Source organism: Typopeltis vanoorti, chromosome 10 (genome assembly GCF_054136105.1).
Source record: "Typopeltis vanoorti isolate ZY-2024b chromosome 10, IOZ_Tvanoo_1.0, whole genome shotgun sequence".
Taxonomy (NCBI): domain Eukaryota; kingdom Metazoa; phylum Arthropoda; class Arachnida; order Uropygi; family Thelyphonidae; genus Typopeltis; species Typopeltis vanoorti.
The window spans coordinates 47,467,416-47,492,783 of record NC_143558.1 but is presented as its reverse complement, the minus strand read 5'-3'; the positions used below and the strand labels follow the sequence as shown (position 1 = coordinate 47,492,783).

General features: G+C 37.3%; 1 protein-coding gene across 1 annotated transcript in view; it reads left to right on the top strand.

Moving 5' to 3' along the window:
• kst (spectrin beta chain, non-erythrocytic 5 kst) overlaps positions 1-25,368 on the top strand; it is a 687,893-nt gene that overhangs the window by 635,181 nt on the left and 27,344 nt on the right. The window contains exons 76-77 of the mRNA XM_090398802.1: positions 1,652-2,795; positions 15,276-15,380. Of these exons, the coding sequence (XP_090254928.1) occupies positions 1,652-2,795; positions 15,276-15,380 (1,249 nt within the window). The remainder of the gene's footprint in view (positions 1-1,651; positions 2,796-15,275; positions 15,381-25,368) is intronic.

Below are 25,368 nucleotides of genomic sequence, written 5' to 3'. Positions count from 1 at the left end.
GGTAAACAGCACAAAGTCTGAACCTTTCACAGTCTCCATTGGCTTCCGCCAAGGGTGTGTTCTGTCACCTCTCCTTTTCATAATATTTATGGACTGGATTGATAGGCACAGCTGAGGCAGTGAGTGTGTCAGAATTGGAAGATGTAGCATTGGATGTCTGCTTTTTGCAGATGACCTAGTTCTGCTTAGCTCTTCCACAGATGACCTCCGCGGACCCTGGATAGGTTTGTAGCTGTTTGTACAGGCGCCGGAATGAAGATCGGTGTGGCCAAAACTGAAACACTTGTGGTCTCAAGACAACCATCCCAGTGCACTCTACATGTAAGTGGAGTCCCAATGAGGCAGGTGGAGAAGTTTAAATACCCTAGGTCCATATTCATGAATGATGGAAAATGGGACGTAGAGCTGGATACTCGAATTGGCTTAGCAAGCTCAATATTGCGGGAGCTTGGCCATTCGGTAGTATTGAAGTGGGAGTTAAGTTAGAAGGCAAAGCTGGCTGTCTTCAATACAGTCTATGTCCCCATCCTCACCTATGGTCATGAGAGTGGGTAATGACCGAAAGAATGCGGACACGAATCCAAGCGGCTGAAATGAGGTTCCTTCGAGGGGTTACGGGGCTAACAAGACTCGACAGAGTCAGAGGCTCTGCAATTCGGGAAACCCTCAATACTCAACCGCTGCTTCTCCGTGTTGAGAGATCACAATTACGTTGGTACGGGCACCTGGTCAGAATGCCACAAGAGAGGCTTCCTCAGCAGGCCCTCTTTGCCAAGCCAGAGGGTGGGAGGCCACGTGGAAAGCCAAGGACACGCTGGATAGATTATATCCAAAACCTTGGGTGGACACATTTGGGAATCACACCAGAACACCTGAGCTTGGTGGCAGAGGATCATGTTCCTCTTGCAGCTGTTGCCCCACAACCCAATTAGGAAAGGTGGGCCTTGAAGATGTAGTATGTATGTATTGCGATCATCAGGGAACAACATATAGGCAATACCATGCATGCAGACACTACATTGAATAAGTGAGAATGAAGCAGAGTAAACAAGGGTAGGCCTAAATTCCTGAATAGTGTCACTTAGAAGATTAGATTAGGTGTTCCTTGCTTTGTGCTGATGGTCTGAGGATATGCATTTCCCAGAATTAAGGCAGTTTCATGCATCCATATTTGTTGAGATTTGGATAGTTTCTTAAAGCAGATTCCAGGAATAGTCTCTTATATTTATATTTGTTGCAATGACTTTTTTCCATCATATCTTGTGGCAGCTGTCCAAGGCATGGTCTTCATGTCCTGAATGGGCTGTAGTGATGGAAATCGGTATACTCCTTATGTTCAGTTTAGTATTCAGATGTGCCTCAGATATAGAGTTAATGTAGTTATGTTTTGGAGTAGAAGAGGGTGTTGATATAGTCTTTATTTGGTGGAGATTGTAACTGTTCACTATGTTATTGTTATTGATTTTCAGTTTATATTTCTAAATTTCAAGTTCAATTTAGAACATACTTTTACGAAAGAAAAAAATCAGATTGAAGGCTATATCTTTTCAAAAGACCATCTCTCGTATCATTATTTTTATATTTTAAAGAGGTAATTACAAGTAATATATTTTATGAGGATTTGTGTTAATTAGGTTTTTGCCATTTTTAGGAGAGGCGTAAAGAAGATGAAAGGAGAAGAACTCAAGAAATTGTTCTAAAGAAGCCAGGTGAAGAAAGACCCATTGATATTGATGGTGAATCTGAACGAAAAGATGACATATCACTTAATGTATCAGAAATTCGTTTACCGGGTGGCTTATTTCGGGTAGCAAGCCAGAAGTCCTTAGATGGTGAAAAGCTAAGTATGGTAAAGAGAGTGGAAAGTATGAAAGTTGATATTTTGACTCCTAAAAAGCCTGAATCACCAGCAATGGTAAAGAGGTCAGAAAGTATGAAGTTGGATGAGCGCATAAAGAAACCAAAACGTACTCCTAGTTTCACAACAAGAAGGCGGCCCCAGAGTTTTCGACGTCAGAAAACACCTGCAGATCTTCCACCTGTAGAAATTGAAGGCTTTTTGGAAAGGAAGCAAGAATTACAAAGTGGTGGTAAACGGGCTACCATACGTTCTTGGAAAACATATTATACAGTGGTTTGTGGACAATTATTGTGTTTTTTTAAGGACAAACCTTCTTTTTTGGATAATAATGCAGCAGCTCCACCGGTCAGTCTCCTACAAGCCAAGTGCACCAAGGCTTCTGATTACACTAAGAAGAAGCATGTGTTTCGTGTTCAACTCTCAGATGGGGCAGAATTCTTATTTGTTGCTCATGATGAAAAGACAATGCAGGACTGGATGAATAAAATTGCTTTTCATGCTGCCCTTCCACCTAGCATGCAACTGTTAAGTTATGATACACATAAAGGCAGCAAATCATTTGTGCCAGGTCAGGGAAAGACAGCATCACCAGGTAGTGAAGAAAGCACTACCAGTACTCCAGTTGCTGATCACAAGTCACATGATACTATGTCAGGTACATCCAGTCAAGGTTCTTCACCTGAACAAAGAAGATCTATATCTTCACATCCATCTGCTACTACACGTGATGGACAGCAAAGGTTACAACCACCTCATCCTCCTCCATATGATGAAGCCATAAACTCAAGGAATAAAAATTCAATTCCACCACGAACTAATGTTTCTCGAGTTGTCTCAGAACCGCCACCCTCTGATGACAGAGTATCAGTTCGTAGTCGCATTGAAATTTTTCAGGGTCATTCATCCATCTCTGCCCCATCTGGCCATCCTCAAGGTATAGTCATATTATTAAATACTAAAAGTAAGACAACTTTTAATGCAAACTTATTGTAATTAGATATATAGTTATATAAGAGAAAAAAAATTGTTATAATTGTTTAAGATTACATATGTCATTTATCTGTAATAACTTACAAACAGTGCATTGATCAGACTTTAATCAGAACTTTTGCAATAGTTGCTTGTAACAGTATTTCTTAATGAGAATTATAATAATACACATATGTAGATATAATAATTTATTCAGGCCAGCATGGATTTGTCAAAGGTTGCTATTGTTTTATTAATCTGGTTACCTTTTACAATAGAGTAACAAGAGCAGTGGATGAAGATAAGGAATGCACTGTCATTTTTTTTTTTTTTTTTTTTTTGGATGCTTCAAGGCATTTAACAAAGTGTCACACGACAACTTGATTTTTAAGTTGCATTATATGGGTTTGGATATTAGATTAGTGGATTGGATTGATTAGCTTTCTGATAGATATCAGAAAGTTGTATATGGGGGGAGTAACCTTCCTACAACCTTATCAGGCTGTAGGAAGGTTACAATGGAATTCCACAGGGTTCAGTCCTGGGACCATTGCTGGTTCAGTCTTTATGTCAATGATATTGTCACAGGACTACAGGTAGATTCAGGTGTTTGCTGATAATATGAAGCTTGGGAGGATTATTAGTAATAGTGGTGATGTTTTGGTTCTTCAAAAGGATTTGAATAGGCATGGGGATGTCAGTTTAATGCAACTGAATGTAAGGTTTTAAAATTTTGGATCTGCAGATGGGATGCTTCCTACTCACTTGGTGGAGTTATACTGGAAGAAGTGGAGGAAGCAGAGGATTTTAGGGTAATTGTGGATAGAGATTTAAATTCCAGGGACATATTGCAAAAGTTGTGAAGATATCTAAGAGAATTACAGCAATGTTGAGGAGAACATTGACCACAAGAGATAAAAGTGTGCTGGTCCCATTGTATAAAGCTTTGATCAGACCACATCTGGAAATCTGTGCTCAGATCTGGTTGCTGGGATTTGAATGAGATGAAGTAACCTTGGAGAGAGTGTGTAGAAACGGATAACAAAAATGATGTCAGAACTATATAATGTTGATTATGAGGATAGTCTGAGGGCATGCAGACTGCAGTTTGGTGGATAAAAGGCAAAGGAGGGGATATGATTAAGACATTTAAGCTGTTGAAGGGTTACTATTGTATTAACACTGAGGAGATTTTTCATATGGTGGAATGAGGGAAAGGAACAAGGAGAAGAGGCCATCCCTGGAAGTTGCAAAAGGTGGTGGTGCATAAAAGGATAAGAAGCAAGTTTTTTGCATGGAGAGTGGTAGGAGCATGGAATGCATTACCTGAGAGGGTGGTAAACATGCAAACTATGGTATGATCAACTTTGTGTTCACTAGTGTTGACCTCCTTCAATGAGTCTTGTAACTCCATGGGGGGTAGGGGTCAGGAAAATAATAATAACAATAATTTGTACACCTGGATTTTTGGGAGGGAAACTGACCTACATTATTTATTATTACTGTGTTGGCATTCTATCAAGAGACTTAAATCTATGTAGGATAGCACAGCATAAATATCCAAATTCATGCTTTATATCTGTAGTGCGTGTAATACCACTGTTAAATGTTCAAGGTCAGTTTCCACGTGCTTATGAAGAGAAAACCAGAGCACCAAGTGATAAACTAATTCCAAGCACAAGGGGACTAATTCAGTACTTGGAAAAATGCTTTGCAGAAGGGGTGAGGTGAACTCCACTGAAAGAAAAATTGGCATGTGTTCTAATTATCATTCATTTCATTTAACTTAGAAGGATTTTATATACTGGTGATGTATGCTTGTTATTATTATTATTTCTTGGGCCTCTCCAAGTCAAACACTCATCATGGGAGACCCACCCTAACCAGTTTTCACAAAATGCCTATCATACATCTCCTTGAACTTATTCACTGACAAAGCATTCACAACCACCTCAGGCAACCCTTTCTATTCATTCACCACTTTCCAAACAAAAAAATCTTATACCCTTGCTAACCACATTCATACAATTTCCAGGGATGATCCTTGTTCTCTTCTTTCCTGCCACATATTGAAAAGTCTTTTGTGTCAATGTCTTATAAAAAAAAAAAACCCTTTTATAATGTATATGCTTCTGTCATGTTCCCCTATCAAGTAGTTTTTGAAGCCCACAAACCTTGAATCTGTTCTCATAAGGAGCATTCAATTGGTCACTTGCCTCTGGATCCTCTCCATTACGTTTTTATGTTACAGTATCCAAGGGACCAGATCTGCATGCAGTAGTCCAAATTGGCCTTATTAAAGCCTAATAAAGGGGGGGGGGAATACAGTATAAATAGCAATATAGGTAAAAGTGGTTACAAATGTGGACACAACTAGGATAACTCAACAGGTTCTTCGATACATCACTAGAGGAAGAGACTGCTGTCAAGACAGCCAAGAGATGGCTTGAGACCTTAACAGACCACTAAATCCTACTGGAAGGGATGATGGCAAAGGGGAATAGTAACTTCTTTATCCTTGCTCGTCAGGATGTCCTCAACTGCTTAGCTTTAATTAATTTGTCTTATTAGTATTAAATTGAAGGGTAAAATTTCTGTTCTTATTTCCTTAGGATCACCAAAAAATCAATCAAACATTGTTGTAAAAACATGCACACACAACATAATCATTGTTACTGTTATGAAATAATCATATACTTTTTTTTAATTTCATTTACCAAATAATTCAATATTCTATAATATGATGACATTGCACATATATCGTCATCATCATCTAATTCCTGTTATGTATTCTCAGAGGGGGTACAGGATATTACAATAGTGCTACATGAAAAAATATATCATTGCTAACTTATTGTCAACAGTTTTCCTCCAAATTAATCTGTTATCTGTGAAGACTCCAGTATTATCAGGTCTTATATTTCTGTCTTCTAAGGCAATTATTATATCAATCCACCTAAACCTTGTTCTGTGGGTTTCAAGTTGTACTGTGAATGGATGTTGGAATAAAATAGGTGGCTGCTGCATGTGTTCAAGTGGACTTAGTACTCATTGGGGGGGGGGGATTATCGATGCTATTTTGTGTGAACATTTGCCATGGAAATATTTATAGAACACATATATTGCAGAAACTATATGCCTCTGCAAAAGTGGGTGGTGTGAGTTGGTAAGAGATGGATTATTAATCAATCTAATTGCCCTCCTCTGTACTGAGTCGAGCATTTTGAGGAAGCTCTTAGTGGTCCCACCCAAAATGTTAGAGCAGTATTCAATAGCTAGACAGATTTGTGATTGATGTCAGGGTGATTCCAAGAAGAGAGATCTCATATTATCTAGAAATTTGAATGTTTTCAAGGATAATACTGGAAGAAAATGTTTGTTTGTTTTTTTGTGGGAAACAAGGTAGAACTGAGTTTTACTAGTATTGACATTGACAAAGTTATCTGAATCCCATTGAAGGATGGCTTTAGAGATCAGAATTTAGGGCAGTGGTTGATGTTCTGTAGGTTGAAGTGATTTGTGTAGAGTAAGGTTTGTCAAATGAAAGGGGGTGGGGAGTGCAATATGCTGTCATCTGCAATCTGTGTATTGGGTTGGAGGTCAATTGAAGTAGGTTATTGATAGATAGAAAGAAGAGGGTTGGTGAGAGAACAGAAACTTGTTTAACCCCCAGCATTAGTTGAATTCAATTATGAAAGAATAAGGAGCCATCCACCATCACACATAGCACGTGTCCAGTCAGAAAGCTGGCAGTCCAGTTGCAGAAGTCATAGGACAGACCAAATGATGAGAATTTGCTTAGTAGACCTTTGTGTCAGACTCAGTCAAAAGCTTTAGAGATATCGAGTGCAACCACTTGAGATTCACCAAACTTCTACATGGTATTTGTTCAGCGATGGGTGACGTGACCAGGTCTTCTCTTAATGTGCAGCAACAGAATCCATACTAGTGGTCATTTATTATCTGGGTGCCTTCAAGGTACTGAAGGAGTTGGGAATTGATAGTTACTTGAAATTACTTGAAATAGGACTGAGGTGAGTGAGACAGGACAGTGAAAGGAAAGCCATTTTCTGACATAGATCTTACCACCAAAGAGGAAGATATATCCTCCCCCCCCATCTACCAAATCAATTTCCAAGTGATTTAAGATATCAGCAATTTCCACTTCATGTATTATATATGTAATTCAGTAAAACTTTTTTCTCAAGCAGTATTTCTTCTTCTAACTGATCAGTGTACATATATACCCATGCAAAATACTTATGAAATTCTCTGAAACCACAGCTGGCTATTCAGAGTTGTTACAGAGGAGCTAGTAATAATTCTTACTTCATTACTTATCCTTTTTTACATTTCTATGAAGGATTTTTCAGATTAATTTTAGAAATCCTAGCTAGGTGTGATTCAAATTTTGATTTATAAGTTTTAATTAACAATTTAGTTATTATAGTTGTTGCTCTGTATCTATATGACAGATACATATACAGTTGTTGCTCTGTATCTGTCATATATATATAATGTAATGTAATCTGTCAAACTTAAAGCTAATTTATCAGATTGATAATTTTTCCATATCTTTTTCTTATATTTCTTTAAGAACTTGATTATGTATCTAGCTGACTCCAGGTTTATTATGAAATGTACTTCTAGCTATAGACATTCAATTATGCAAGATATCTGTCAGTGTCATTCATTTTGCATAGGTGTCTGTTTTGTTAAATAATATCTCCCAGTCATTCTGCTTAAGTCTTTTATTCTATCCTGTAAGTTTCTTTTTTTTTTTTGTTTTTAATTCTCATTCCTGATGTTTTCTAATTTATCCTTTCTCCTCTTAGTCTCAATTCTCTTTCCAAGATTAAATAATATCTGCCTCAGACTTTTTTGTTATATAATCTGGATGTTTCTAAATATTGCTTACAGATAAATATCATTTTCATCACCATCATATGATTGAAATGATACAATGATTACAATTATTATTATAATATAATAATAATCTAATTATTATATTATGATATAATAAATACTGTTATTATATTACTGTATAGAGTAGCATACTATAATAAATAATAAAACATGAGTGTACAGTGCTTCAGTGTGCTTATCAGTAAAATAATCAGCTAGAAACACAGAAAGCAAAGTAATTCTTCAAAGCTGTTGCTTTATTGATTGGACAATTCATTAGAGGAGGCATAGGAGGTCATCAACAAATTTTTCCAATTCAGCTATTGCAACAAAGCATTTTGAGGATGGTTAACCAGATGCATACTTTGTGGGTCTAGACTCATTTCCAGGAATTGGGTAGTAGCAATAGTGAGCTTCTTTAAAAATGCATACATACATTACATCCAACATAGTTAACAGTTTGTCTTTTCTTTCTTTTATATATTTCTCTATAGAGCAATTACAGTTTTGCACAATCTATCTGCTTGCTAAATCTCTTGCCTTATTAGCAAATGCATCTGCTAATTTTCTTCACTGTCGACTGTTTTTTGGGGCGCTCCATCTCCTCCTCATTATTCCTTTGTTTTTCTCTCATTGTTTATTTCGGTGCTTCTAGCTCAACTTGTCTTCATTTGAGAGCTCTTTAGCTATCAGCATTATCTTGTCACTAAAGTCTTCTAAGGTTTTGTTGAATCCTGTAAATGTACGAACATATAGTTGCAGCAGCAACTTTTTACAAACTCCATTCATCATACACTCTACTGTTACCTTCTTCCATGCTGCATCTACATTCATCCAAATACCATTGTACACTCTGCTGTCAATACTCTATGCTGCATCTACATTCTTTTTACAGTGCAAGATATTATGTCCTTTCCAAAAGTCTCTGAGGGTTTTCTTGTTCTAGTGTCAGCTATAGCCTGAGTAGAAGTATTTCTGAAATAATGTTTTGAAGCCAGCATAACACCCTGATCCATGTTTTGCAGGAGAGAAGGGTTATTCATATTAATGGGATGGCCATCATAAGTACAAGTGGTTATAAGTCAAGGGCTGAAGTATGCATGCAGTCAGACCTTTCTGCCCAAATTCTATTTTATCAGAATTAACTGCTTTCATTTGTTTGCATGTTTCCTACCCATGCCAGAAAACAAAGAAATTACAGGCCCTAACACTAATATAATACTATACTGCTTAACAAACTGCTCATCGACTAATCCTTCTTTCTGTAATTTAGCAAAGTTTTAAAACTTCTATAATAATAATAATATTATTATTATTATTACGGGCTACTCCAAGGAGTCCTTAGACTCCTCGAGGGAAGTCCTAAACATCATGTCAAGAACTATCTAACATTTGCGGAGTATCTATCATACTTTGCTTTGAACTCATTCACAGTCATGGCACCCACAACATACTCTGGCAACCTATTCCACTCATTCACTACTCTCCAGGCAAAAAACCTGGGTGTAACATCCTTGCTAACTACACTCTCACTCAGTTTCCATAGATGGCCCCTAGTTCTCCCACCACCAGACCTGTTCTGAAAAATTTTCTCTGAATTAATCTTGTAAAAACCCCTCAGTAATTTCTATGTCTCAGTCATATCATCTCTTTTTTGCCTATACCAGTTTCTGTAACCCACAAATCTTCAACCTGTTCTCTCATGTATCATCTCGTAATATGATACATGATATCATAAGAAGCAGTTTGTTTCATATGATATTGTTGGATCGTACTTCCTTGTTTTTGATCCGCCATCTTGTTTCAACTCTGTTCTTAAACAAGTAATAAGTTGCTGGTCGATTACTAATTTAAATATAGAAAAATTTATATTTTTAGACTGCGCCACTCTATATTTAGATTAGTCTAATGAAATGTAGTGAAACCAAACATCAACTAATTTTATATCAATATTATTTCTTACGTAGACAGAGTTTATCTCTTATTTTTGAAGCTCCTGCTAGGTCCGATAATTTCATGAATGGTGCAGTAAGGGAGATTCAGGCAAACACAATTTTAAAATCATCAAAACAAAACATTTAATTCTGGGTTATATATTATACATATAAATTCAATTCTGAGAACAAGATAATATAAATGTCTTAGCTTAACTGGTCACAACATCTTACAGATTCAGTCTATGGGCATTCTGCTATCAGACTTATAGCTTTCACATTATTAAAATAACTTTTAATAGAGTTCAATATCACAAAATCTCTTAGTAACAAATTTTACTATTATCACACAGTCAGTAAAATCTCAATACATTAATGGTGGCAACAACTGCTTCATGAGTATACACTTTCATACTTCATACTCTGGCTGATTTCAGCAAAAAACGTTATGGTTAATGTGGGGAATAAGAGGAGGAATTACACATATATCTCTGCACTGAAGTAATATAAAATTGGATAGTTCTTACCGGATAAATCCTTTGCTCATGGTATTCACTGAGGCATACTAAAAACTTTAGTTAACTATCACACTGGAGCTACATATTTCAAAAGTAATCTTCTTTAAAATAACTTAATCATTAATCTCTGCACATCACAAATGTAGACACACTTTCACTAGAAAATTCACTTGTTCCTCATTTACTACTTTGCAATAAAATCAGCTTTTCACTAATCTTCCTTAAAAGCTCTGGAATTCGTCATAACTTTAGAATTCCTTATCAATATTCTGAGTTGCCAATTTACATCCCGATCCTTCATAATCTAATTACAGCACTTGATTCCTATTACTACAGCCTCTTACTTTACTCCGTGCTGCTAAATAGCTATCTCCTCATCTCTTCTTAATCTAATTACAACACTTAATTCCCATTACTACAGCCTCTTACTTTACTCAGTGTTGCTAATAAGCTATCTCCTCATCTCTTCTTAATCTAATTACAGCACCTAATTCTTATTACTACAACCTCTTACTTTACTCCATGTTGCTAATAAGCTATCTCCTCATCTCTTTTTAATCTAATTACAGCACCTAATTTCTATTACTACAGCCTCTTATTTTACTCCATGCTGCCATGAGTGCTCCCTGCTTCCCACCTCTCCGCACTGTCCTGAGTGCTTCCCCCCCCCTTTCTTCACCGCACTATCGTGAATGTTCCTGGTCTACTGATCCCCCTGTATACTCTCGCTTTTCGCTTACATACCTTCACCTTCACTTTCTTTCCCGTCCAAAATTCTTTCTCATGCGCTCTTATGTCAATTCCTTCTCTGCAGTTGAATACCATATCTCGCGATCCATGCACGCGCTAGCTATTTCTAGCCCATCTCCATAGTAACAAACAAACTAAAATAAAAACAGAAATATTGCATAACATTATACCTTTGCATACTGGTAGTGATAAATAAAAAATCAAAATATTATAATTCACATAAGGCATATTAAACTTATATATACAATTCCTCATAATATTAAATTAGGAATAATCAAAATAAACAGAATAATATTTCAGTACAAGTTCCTATCATTGCTAACACATATTTTAGATTAACTAATAAAATTTAATAAATAAACTCAAGGCAATTACATGAATAATAATTTACAAGTCTTGCTTATGTTATGGAAGATCATATTGGATTCTGAAAGAAATACCAATACCTTTAATTTCTCTTCATTCAGAATCCAACAATATAATGTGTCACCACTTATCATATTCAATTAAGTTGTGATCGGTTATAAAATTTCAATGTTCACTTTTCCAAAACTCCTTGATGTGATGTGAATTTTTGCAATATCATTGTATATAGTCCACTACATCCCTGACGGGAATGGAGGAGGGGTAAGTTTCCCCAGGCCTGCCATTTTTAATTACCCATGCATAAGGTTTTTCTACTTTTTTTCCCATTTCAGAGGGCCCAGTGAATTCTTTTCCCTAGGCCCAGTGTTAGCTGTCAATACCCGTGTTCTATAGCAACACCCTACTAAATATTTCACTCTGTCCACCTAAATGCCATACTGCTTCAAAACCACTGCCAGTATTTGTCCTTGCATGGGCAAGGAGCCTAAATGGGCACATCTTTGCCATCATCAACGACACTCCTCCTCTCTTTTTGCCTTGTCTGCTTCATGAAAGACTGTGTATCCCTTCATTCAGAATTATCCTTGTTCAACCATGTCTCACTTATACCAACAATTTTTGGGAGAATGAACTCTAGCAATGTTACAGTTTCATTCTCCTCGTTTTGAATACTTCTAGCATTTGTAAGCATACACACTAGCTCATTTTTATTACAAGTCCCATTAATCCCACTTCTCAGATATGACTCCTCCCCAGACCTAAATGTCACCTCCAAATCATTGACTATATTAATCCTTTCTTGTGCACTCACACATCTACTCCTGAAACCATCATTCATTTCAGACAAATTATGGTGACTACAACATGTTAAAAATAATTACTTTAATTTCCCAATGTTTGACCTTCATATTAAGGTCAGCATCTGAAGTATACGCATATACAAGACTCTTATATACAGAGACAAGCTATATTACATTTCAAATAGTATGCCAAAGAGATGATGATTTGATCAACCATTATTCTACTGGCTTGACCTCTGGTGGGGGGAAAAACTACATCAAAGGTATATTCTATTTATATCATCAGAGAACAAATTCATATGGATAGTTTTATTATATCAAAAGTGGTGTCCTAATTTAACATGAGAGTTGTTATATTAGAGTTAAGATCCTGGATTACTTACAATCCTATTTACAATTAATTCTTAGACGAAAAGGTTATGTGGATAGAATATATGCCTTCCATATTCTTGGGATTTTTAGACCATCATTATTGTTAATATTAGGGTGGTTGATAATAATTTCACAGGCCTCCTTAAATTTACATTCATACCACATTTTGGTTTGAGGTAAACAAGTGCCTTTCCAGTCAATTCTATGTAGAGTATTCAGGACATGATCAGGTGCCATTCTAACATGGTTGTTGTCTCCATAATTTGTCTGAAATTAATGCTGATCACTGTGTAACACTAAAGGTAAGGATTCTGAAACCATCATCTATACTTTTCATTCAGTGTCTCCCTGTCCACCCTGACCTCCCCCCCCTCCCATTTCCATGTTCACTTTGTGTTTCTTCTTTCTCATTCTCTTCATCATGCCACTCACCTCTCCATTCACAAACTTGCCTACCTTACTCTCTTGCTCTTCCACAACACTTCTTGCTTCCTCTGGTCTTACATTCACTTCAGTCATTTTCTGTTGCAGCTCCAGTTTCTCCAAATGACTCGCCCCAAATCCATTCGAATGTAGAACATCTCTTTTATATAGCTCTGTTTGCCCCTCAAACTCATCCCACAGATTCACAAAATGAACTCCTTTCTCCTCACACAACTCTGCTAGCATATCATTCATGATCTTTGCTCAACTCCTCATTATCATACCTGGTAAACATGCTGATTACCTTACCTACTCCACTGTTATCTTTCACTCTCCTTAACAGCCTCATGACATCCCTCCTTACATTCTTCTTGTTAATCATTCATGCCAACTACTATCAACTCTTTTGCTCACCTACTCCTCTTATTGCATCAACCATCCTGCTCATTCTACCTCCCAGAAAACAGGCCTTATGCATCTTTTCACTCGCCACACCTCTTATAATTGAATTGCCATCTATTATCGCTTTTAAATCATTCGATATTTCTTTCAAATCTTTCATCCCATTCTTCCCCACATTCCCACAAATCCATAATTCTCCTCAGTTCATTCCTCATATATTTAATCTCTTGCCTCAACTTTATCAACTCTGCTTGCATGTCTTCAGTTAGTTTTTCAATGCCGTTTATGCAAATCACATTTTCATTACCTTGCACGTCCACCATCTTACTGCTCACTGCTTCTAACTTGCTGCCATCTCTGCACACTGTCTTACCAATCAATATCGTTAACTCATTGCCACTTTCATCCACTGTCTTACGGAGACTGTTCAATCACTTGGCATACCATCAACTCTGTTTGCCACCATAGCTACATCCATGATCTCTTGCCTACTACCCCTTACATTCAATATCTCGTAATCCATAAGTATGCTACACTTCTTGCACACCCAAACTCTTTCTCTCTCCTATTAATTCTGTCCACATAAATATTTTCAATCTCTTCCCAAGCATACATACTGCATTCATGGCATTTCACCGTTTTTGAAACATCCATGCCACTTGCATTCATCTTTTGTGCTGTCTTACATTTCACTGCCATTTTTCTTATGCTCAAAGCTGCACACAAGAAACACAAAGTTTAATAAATACAGAACTTTAACTATACTGAACACTGCCTAATGATCACAACTATCGTACAACTATTTAAATAACTAATTACTGCTATTTCCCCCCCCACACACACACACACACAATTTTAAAATTTAAACTAATCTTTTCACAGTGATCTTGACAAACACGACTCTCTTGCCACCTAGTGACCAACCCCTATAATTATATTCATTATTATATCAATAATAATATCCATTATTATTTTATAAGTAACTGTGTAGTAACACTTTTACATGCATAATGCAGGAATTGCTAGAAGAAAGACAAATGTAAGTTCAGTTCTAGTTGCTAATTAGAGAAATTTTTTTCCAGTTCCCATTTTCAATCTTTCATACAAGTAGAGTTTTTCCTCTTTGAAAATCTCAGGTTTCTAATCATACAACTGAAGTAATTGATTGTAAAACTTACTCTATTTCAGGCAACAATATGCTAGTTAGGGTTTAGGAATCATGCACATGAAGTCTTCAAATCATTGGTAGCCATGAATTCTCAGCTACTAGTGATGGCTAAGGTGGAAATCATCTACCTACCAGTTTCCAAAAGTTAGGATTAAAGAGTTCTACATTTTCTCCCTTTGAGGAATGAAAAGCATCAGAGGATTCCTGTTATTTTACTGAGTATATGCAAACAGCATATGTACTTTGAAACTATAAAAAAGTCTCAGAAGTGATCTTTGGTTTATGAAGTTTCATTACCTTCAGCATAAGTTGTCTCAATGCTGCACTACTTAAAAGACATAATCAAAGAATCCATGTTTTTCAGTCTTTAAAAGCTTTACCTTGTGAAGAATTTTTATACTGGATCAGTTTTGGAATTAAAAAGTGGGCATATGCTATAAAGCAATTAAATATATTATGTAAATCCTATTCCAAAAAAGTTAAAAAATGTATAGTACATTTTAGTTCCATGGGTGGGTGGACTAGGTATTAGATAACTTGGAAGTCCTGCTCGAGATATCAAGCATAATACTTTTTTATGCTTGTAAGCCTATTAAGGCTTCACACTGAGTGATAAAATTCACTTACTACTTAAATATGTTTATGAACATCGATTCCATAGTGGGATTTGAATCCATTTCAATGTTCATTTAGCCAACCAGACTTTAGGAATTTGTCATTTATCATAAGCAGGATGTTTAACACTTTTAATGTTTTTATTTTAATGAACACTTTCCACAAATGTATTCCTTTTCATTGTTTTCAAAGGCCATCCAAATTTAAATGGTGTCATTTCTTCAAGTGGAAGGATATTTCAGGGAAACTTAGTTCATAGAACATCTGATGACAGCATTAGCTCAGTAGGCACAGATGGTAAGATATCTTAGACTGTTTAACTGTCAGTTAACAAGTTTTTAAGCATGACATTTTTAGTACATTCAAGTGAAATATATTGTAAATAATACATGGATGATGACGATACTTTTTTTCCCCCATTCATGAATCAAATAAAATATTTAATCTGATTGGTTTAATCTGATTTTTATGTGTGCTCATATTTTAAACCTGATATTAAACTGAGTGACTTCTTTATAAAGATTAGTGCACTCAAGCATTCAGTATGTTACATGTAGATTTACATGATACCTGAAAAGAAAGTTGCTAATATTATAAAGAACCAAGAATATAAAATAATAATATGGTGAACATATGGAAGAGAGTTTCAATATTGTTTTATTTCTGGTCAGAACTTGGCAAATAAAAAATGAACAATGAACCAAAGGTTCTGTTTCTCCACTCTCAGAAAACTTAGTGAGGAAAACAAATATTTATGCTTACTAACAGCATAGAGTCCACTCACTCACTTAATAATTTCCATATTATGATAGAAATGTTGCTAATGCAGACATTCTTTGACAGAATTAACTCTTCAAAATTAAAAATCATTGTCAAGCTGTTTAATGGATTACAATGAAATTGTCACACTGGCAGGGCCATCATTAGGGTATATGCTGCCTCTGGCAATGCTATTTTGCCTCCCCTAAATTCATGAAAATATGTAAAAATAGAACAGTAATTTTATGGTTGGAATAAAATTTTGCTGTTTTTTGCCACTCTGCAAACTTACCACTCTTAGGCTTTGCCTTAATACTGGTGGAAAAACATCAGAAAAACACCTTGAGGCTCACTTTAGTGAGTACGGGCATGGCAAACCCGAGGTACAGATGCTGGACCATGCCTTACTTCATGTAATATACATCTCTTATATTATTCTGTAGACTGGTCCCTCCCCTTCTTTCTTTGCTTCTTTCTCCTCTCCTTGCTCCTTCTCCCTGATGCTATTAGAGTATTTGAGGACTAGGGGTGAATATTTCCTATCTATCTTGCTAAGTCATTTTGTCTTATGCAGCCACCGAAGGAGGCAAGCTAGCCTCAATAGGTGCCGGTCCCAAGCCCGGATAAATGGCGAGGGTTGATGTCAGGAAGGGCATCCAGTCGTAAAACTTCACTGCCAGCTCTAGCTATGATATGAGTCAAAGAGAAAATGATATAAGGGCTAGGGCGTACCCCTTAAGCAATGCGCAGCCACATCGCCCTACAGCTGCGAGAAGTGGACGAGGGTTACCGCATCAAGGGCAGGTGCGGTTAAAGAAGCGAGCCCAGCAGGTGGAGAGGATGTTGCGAGTGGGAACACTGGATGTTGGAGGCATGACTGGAAGGGGAAGAGAGGTGGCAGACATGATGACGAAGAGGAAGTTGGACATTTTATGTGTGCAGGAGACAAGGTGGAAGGGGGGAAAGGCAAAGGAACTGGGAGATGGATATAAATTGTTCTACTCTGGAGCGAATAACGAGGGAAGAATTGGTGTAGGAATTGTGGTTGTGGCAGAATGAAGGGCAAAGTACTGGAAGTGGGTAGAAGGAACGACATGATCATGCGAATGAAATTGGGTCTTGGAGAAGAGTGGGTGATCGTATTATGTGTATATGCCCTGCAAGTTGGCTGTACAGCAGAGGAGAAAGATGAGAGATGAGTTCTGGAACGTATTAGATGAAGAAATGAGGGAACTGGAAGAAAACGAGATGGTGATTGTCAGAGGAGACTTGAATGGACACATAGGGAGACAGAATAGAGACTGTGAAAGGGTGCATGGTGGCCACGGAGTGGGAATGATGAACCAGGAAGGAGAGAGGGTTGTGGACTTTGCAGTAGCATTTGATCTGGCAATTGTGAACTCGTTTTTCTACAAGAGGGAAGAACATTTGATAACATTTAGGAGTGGTAACAACAGTTCACAAATTGACTACATTTTGACTAGAAGAAAACATCTTAAGGTTGTGACAAATTGTAAAGTAATTCCAACAGATCAAGTGGCACAGCAACACCGACTGCTGTGTGCAGACTTTAAAATAAGATCGAAGATAAGAACCTCTGGAAGCCATGGGATGAAGACAATTAAGTGGTTTCGCTTAAAAGAAGAGAGTGCGAGGAATCGTTTTAGGGAGATGGTGTTAGAGAGGATTTCGGATGGACTGGAAATTGTACAAGATTGGTGGAAACATAATTCAAAAGTAATCCTGAGCTGTGCAATCGAGGTGCTTGGTGAGACATCTGGAAAGATTAGAGGAGCAGAAGGAGGGTTGGTGGTGGAATAATAATGTACAAGTGGCAGTGACAGCTAAGAGGAAGGCAAAGCAGAAGTGGGATGAGTCAAGAGTGGAAGAGGACAGAGTGGTGTACAGAGAGAGAGAAAGCAAGAAGCCAAGAGAGTTGTGGCATAGGCGAAGGCCATGGCATATCAAGATCTGTATGACCAATTAGAAACAAAGGAAGGACAGAGAAAAATTTACCAACTAGCGAAATGTAGAAATAAAGCAGCAAAGGACATCTTACATGTGAGGCAGATCAAAGACGCTGAAGGAAGAGTATTATGGAGGGATGTGGACATTACTTTGAGGGGCTTTTGAATGAGGAAAATGCAAGGACTCGCAGAGAAGATGGGCAGCCTTCTGAGGGGATGGTGCAGAACATCAGTAGAGTGGAAGTGACGGAGGCCATGAAGAGGATGAGGAATGGAAAATCGGTGGGCCCCCGACAGGATTCTAATGGAGGCATGGAAGGCACTGGGGAAGAGGGAATTGACCTGCTGTGGGACCTGTTCATGAAAGTTTGCCAACAGGAAAATATACCCGAGGAATGGAGGGAGAGTACTCTTGTCCCCATCTACAAGGGTAAAGGGGATGCACAAGACTGTAAAAATTACAGAGGAATAAAGTTGATGTCCCACACAATGAAAATCCTAGAAAGGGTTCTTGATGGAAGATTGAGGAAGGAAGTGGAGATTGCAAAGGAACAATTTGGCTTCATGCCTGGTAGATCAACAACAGATGCTATCTTTGGGTTACAGCAGATGATGGAAAAGTTTCGAGAGAAACAACGAGAACTACATCTGGCATTCATTGATCTGGAGAAAGCATACGATAGAGTGCCAAGGCAAGAAGTCTGGAGGTGTCTGAGGGAGAAGAAGGTTCCGGAGAAATATGTCAGGTTGGTGCAGGAGAGGTACAGAAATGTGAAGACAAGTGTTCAGACCTGTCTGGGACAGACAGAAAGTTTTCAAGTAAAAGTTGGCTTGCATCAAGGGTCAGCATTAAGTCCGTTTCTGTTTAACATTATTATGGAGGTGGTGATGGAGGAGGTGAGTGAAGATGCGCCTTGGACAATGTTGTATGCAGATGACATCTTGCTGTGTGCAGATTCAAGAGAAGAAGCAAGAACTAAACTGGAAAGATGGAGAAAAGTACTGGAAGAGAGGGGTATGAGACTGAGCAGAAGTAAGACAGAGTATATGTGTTGCACAGTAGGCGGCGGCCAGGAGACAGATCTGGAGCTGGAAGGAAATGTCATCAGGAAGGTGAGGGACTTTAGATACTTAGGTTCAACAGTGGAAGAAGATGGAGGAGCTGAGAAGGAAGTGGGATGCAGGATACAAGCAGGTTGGAGGAACTAGAGGGAAAAATGGCTGGAGTGTTATGCAATAAGAGGGTGCCGATCAATCTGAAAGGCAAAATCTATAGCACAGTAGTGAGGCCAGCTATGACGTATGCTATAGAAACTGTGGCCCTGAAGAAAAATAACATCAGCAGGATGGAAGTAGCAGAGATGAGAATGCTTATGTGTGGTGTGACCAGAAAGGGTCGTCTGAGAAATGACTATGTGAGGGGAACAGTGAAAGTTACGAACTTTGGAGCAAAGATACAGGAGGCAAGGTTGAGATGGTTTGGTCATGTGATGAGGAGGGAGGACGAATATGTGGGAAGAAGGGTCATGCAGATGGATGTGCAAGGAAGGAGGACGCGATGGAGGGAGCTGGTAGAAGAGGACTTGAGGATGAAGAACTTGGATGTGGTGACAACCCAAGACAGGAGGATGTAGAGGAGACTCATCATCAACAGTGACCCCACTTATGTGGGAGCAGCTGATGAAGAAGAAAGAAAAGAAATGTTTTACAAGTTTTATCATTGCTTGCATGAGTTTAGAAAAAGAATTTGTATTTTTATGGCCTAAAGAATGTCTGAAAGATATTGATGAAAAGTTTATTTATTTATGGTATTTAAATTATTTATTTTACTTACTAAGTGCAAAGTATTCTATCCATATACATAACTTTGCATAAATTGCTATATTATAATTAAATAGATAAAACACATTATTTAATAGTCTTACTTTGTATGTTGCTGTTTAAGCAAGCTGAACCAAGCCAGCATTCAAAGTACAAAAATATATATTATCATCGTCATAATTATTTTGTTGTGCATAGTCTGAAATGTCTCTAAATGCAATAAACACCAAATCAGTGAATTTAATAAAGGACTGTCTTGAATATTATTATTATACCTTCCATGGAGCTGGCAGACTCATCTTGGGAAGTTCATTCTACTGACAACATATTTATCATACCGAATCTTAAAATCCTTAACACTCCCTGCATTAACAACATATTCTAGTAATGTGCTCCATTCATTCACAATTCTCCATATAAAAAATCTACTCTTCACCAAACTGTTACATAACTTCCAGGGATAGCCAGGGCCAGTCCAAGAGTATCTGATGCCCCTAGGCAAAGAAAATTTATGCACCCCTATACATCGTCTCTCTATATATATTTTGTCATACACAAGCATACGTACACCTACACATACCCGAAGTCTTAGCACCCCTAGGCAATCACCTAGGTTCGCCTAATGATAAAACTGGCCCTGGGGATAGCCTCTAGTTCTTCTCCTCTCACCTTCTACTCTTTTTATAAGATCCTCTCCAAATATCCCCCTGGATTAACCCAATAAAATCCTCTCACTAACATAGAGACATTTAAGTTAGTGAGAGGATTTTATTGGGTTAATCATCTCTTTACCTCCTCTCCACCAAACTCTGCAATCCATGCAGTATCAGAGTTCTGATATTGTCTTGGTCACTCGTATCTGGATCCTCTCCAATGTTTCCACATCACACTGAAAACCAGGTGACCAAATCTAAGCACAATACTCCAAGTGTGGTCTGACCAGTGCTTTATACAGTGGCACAGCCACCTCCTTAACCCTACATGTTAGTGTACTTCTTATCATAATGGCACTGCAGTGTGCAGTCTTTGCAGCACTTGCAATATGCCCTCTAAACTTCAGTCTACTGTCCCCCATCACTCTCAAATCTCGAATTTCATCCACTTCCTGCAGTATAACACTATCAAAATAGTACACAGTTTTATATTTCTGCAGTCCAAAATGCAACACCTTGCACTTATTAATATTAAAGCTACAACCCCACTCCTTTGTCCAAGTCAAAAATCTATTCAAATATCAACTTCCTGAAGGAAATTGTGAGGAGGGGGGGGAAGTTCTGTTAAACATCTAGAACAAAAATTATATAACCATCAGTTGGATATAATGCCTTTCTGCCATGTTTGCAGTGCGGTACAATCTGTTGACATATGGAAAAGGGGATCCTGGTAGTCTTGCACTGCTTTGGCAAGATGGGCAATCCTGGATGACCCAGCCAAGATCAATCAGATAGTGGACTTTGCATGCAAGGGTAAAGGATATTGCAGTAAGTCTCCTTCCCTATGGTCTGATGACAGGGCTTTCTGTGGTGCTTATATAGTGTCTGGAGTAGCCCTGGCATTGCACTTCCGAGTGTAATCATTGCTTACCAGTCTGTAGGCATCCATATGTGGCTCCATGGTGGGTGGTGAACTCTGTTGCTGAATCCAGCTTCTCCTGACAATGAATATTTCTTCATCCTCTTGTTTTTCATGGGGGACCTCACCAGCCCCAATGAGATACAGAAACCATAGAATCATTAGGAGGAAAAGAAAGTAAGAAACATAAAACATCAGATGCTGCAATAAATATACCACTGTTCCTAATCATGCACTCAACAGATAAACTTCCAGTTGGAAAAATGTCACTCTTCTTTATTCAGAAGGGTTGGCAGGATTGCTAAAAAATGTAAAGTAACTGGGCTCAGATCCTTATTGAAGCGACTACAGTAGCACAATCAGAAAAATTACTCCATGCCACATCTATTGGGGGAGTAGTACCGATTACAGTTAACTCCCTCACTTTCTAGAGGTATAATATCTGAGTTGTATCTTGAAGAAGAGATGTTCCAAATACAGCAACTAAGGAGTGACAGCCATAAAAAGAATAGTGGTACATAAGGATGGGTATCTAGTTCCCACTAGAAACATCATCCTTACCTTTAACAAACCAAAACCACCAACATCTGACAAAGTAGGATATCTCAGCTGTCCAGTATAGCTCTATATCCAAACCCCTTATGGTGTTTCAAATGTCAGAAATATGGTCCTTCTCAAATTGCGTGTCATGGCTCTGCTGTCTGTGCCTAATGTGACAATAAAAAAACATGAAAATAAAGACTGCAAGAGCAAAACACCAAAATGCTCGCTGTAAGGGAGACCACCTGGCATACTCCCGAGCATACCCAAGGCAGAAGGACAAAAAAGGAGATACAAAAGTTAAAAAGAGAGCAATGCATCATACACCTAGAGGCTAAGAGGCAGTATGCTATAATAGTAGCAACAACATCAGCTTAAACCCTTTTATGCTGAGAAGGTTTGACAGTGATGTCAATCCCACCTTCTCACCACTACAGCATCCCTGAAAGATATGATTTGTTTGCTATTTCCTATGAGTGAATGAAAGAAATCTTTATGGACTCACTCGTCAAGATATAAAACAAAAACAACAAAAAAAAAAGGTCCTACTACATGAAAATTGGTTTATAAAAAAAAAATAAATTGGAACATGCACCAAAGAGAATCAAAGATATGCCTCCAGACCCTTTATTAGATAGCCCATCAGCAGATAGCATGGGTACCTCTGCTCTTCTTTAGGAAGATAAAGCAATCAATACACTGAGTGCACTAGAGGCAGTGGAATTTGACAATGTCTTGAATATTTTTCCAGAAGAAGAAATGATAGATATCAGCCATTTACAATTCTCAAAAAAGAAAAAATTGAAGACTAATGAAAACAAAATATGAATTATAAATATTCCCACTCATTGTAGGAAGTCAGATGATATCACCAAAAAAGAAATAATGGAAACATTTTCTACAATGGAATTGTGGATTCTGACAACATCAAGGCTCTATTGCAGAAGTATAAACCAATATGCTTCTGCTTGCAGGAGAAATACCTGAAACTAAGTGATGATCTGGCTTTCTGTAATGTTACCATTATTCATAAGGACAGGACAGATGGACCTGCTCAAGGAGGAGTCATCATCCTTGTAGGCAACCATACCCCTCTTCCAACAAATCCAAATTAACACCAGCAGAGAAGCAGTTACTGTAAGACTCTCAGTTGGAAATATAATAACAGTATGCTATTTACTTCCCTTCTGTTGCAGACTTTTCTGAAGATCATCTTGATGATGTCATATCACAGTTACCATCTCCTTTACTTTTAATGGGGGATTTAAATAGACATAACACTCTGTGGAGTAGCACCCAAACAAACATCACAGGAAAAGTTGAGTATATGCTCAATAACAACAATAATATTCCCTCTTAAACACGGGAAGCAATATTTCTTCCATATGCCTGCCCAAACATTCACTGACATCAACTTAACTAATCTGCTCACCCATTGTTTAAGTGGGAAACTGATGACAAGCTATTTGGGAGCGATTGCTTTGCTGTGATATCCACTTTTTTACATGGGCAACATGTATTACATCATGGTGGAAAATTGGACACACTGACTGATCCACCCCTCATTAGCAGTTTTTGATTCTGACAGTCAGATCATCTCCTATCAATGATGCAATGCAACATGTAACAGAGTGTATTATAGCAGCAACTATAACGTCAGTTGCTAAACCATCTAGTTGGTTCCCACATTTTCCTAATTCATGATGGAATGATGATTGCACATAACCCAAAAATCCCAGAAGAAAGCTTGGGTATTTTCTGTAGATACCCACAACAAAAAATCTAATTGCTTTCAAATGAGCTCAAGCCCAAGCAAGATACATCAGGCATCAGAGCCAAAAGTAATCCTAGATCCAGTTTACTTCTATATCGATCCACCAGCAATAAAAAAAAAATAATCTATCACTCATATTCTGATCAACTGCCCTTATTTTGCAAACAAGTGCAGTCATTATTTTAGCCTTATAATCTGTCTGAGCCCTACACACACACTTAGGCAGGTTTTATCAGGCTCATCAACTGTCACCATTGTTTTTAAGTTTTACAGAGCATTAATCTTTACCACCTTATATAAAGTATATACTTTTTAGTTTAAGTTTTTGTAAATATGTTTTTAAAAAACCTCAGATTTATGTGCATTTTAAGAATTTTAATATTTTTTATACTTTTTACATCTGTTTTATATGCATCTTTTACATTTGAAGGGTACAGGGGAAAAACAACTTCAGTCCAATTTGGCCTTCAGGCCATTATTTGCCATTTGTTTTTTTAATTTTTAAGTACTATTTAAATTAATTATGCTTAATATACATGAATGTACCATATCTATTATTTTTTTATTTTGTTATGCTATTTACTTGCATTTTGACAACAAGGATTTAATTACGTTTTTTTCGCAAGTCAATATTGTGGACTGAAGTTGTTTTTCCCCTGCACCCTTCATTTGTTTTTCTACACTAATTTTATGTTATCTTACTTATTTATTAAATTGTATACTTCTAACAAATGTTTCATGTATGATTTTTGTTATTATTTTGATTTTTATATATATAGCAACACACAAACTACCCTTCCTACCACACCATTGTCTTTCACTCTCCTCAATAATCTGCTGATATCCCAAAAGCCATACTATTTGAAACTGATTAACCTGCTGAGCCTGATCTTTTGTAGCGGTAAAAACAAATTAATTAATTAAAAATAAAATAAACAGTTCACAAAAATGTGCATTGGTTGAGTCATAGGAACATCATGTCACTAAAACTGCCATATTAGTGAATGCAGTGTCATATACACATGGGCACTGGTCGTAATTGAAAAGTGTCATATGAACAGATTGTCATAAAGCAAAGCATCATAAGGTGGGGTATTACCCCACACACAGCCACCACAACAATGACTATACACTGACGAAACTGCACTACTGGCCCAATCCCTAAGGCTGAGACTGGTAACCAAAAAAGCTATAGACTGTTATCTCAGAATTAGAACTTTGGTTTAGGAGATGGCACATCAATGTCAACACACAGACAAAAGTGTCGCTGTCCTCTTCACAAGGAAACAGGCACACCCTGAAGGCAATCATTAAATATCTTTAATGGTATTACCTCACATCACCACATGAAAACTAAGGAATTATTATAAAAATATTTTTCACTTGTTTACAAATTAAATTAAACTTGCAAAGAACTTATATTCTTAGTTAATCCATTATCCAAGTGTAACCAAAGTTTTCACATGAAGTATCTTTACGACTAGGCTACTTATATATAGCATTATGGAAGTGTACTTTGCATTATGGGATACTAAATGCAATTGATGTGAGATTATCTGGTCATAACTGAAAAGTGTCATCTGAACAAATTGTCATAAAGCAAAGCATCATAAGGTGAGGTATTACTTATTCTTTAACAAATAGCCTCCTGGTCGTGAAGATTCTTCATGTGCAAACTTTGTTTGCTTAAACTAGGATAAAGGATTAAACACAAAGATAATTTCTTAGCAAGTTTAATTTAATTTGTAATGAAGGGGAAAAAATTTACCTTTATCTCTGATTCAGAGTATTTTAGTTATAAATGATACACCAATTTACTGCTCATATATGGGAAATATATGACTTCTGAATT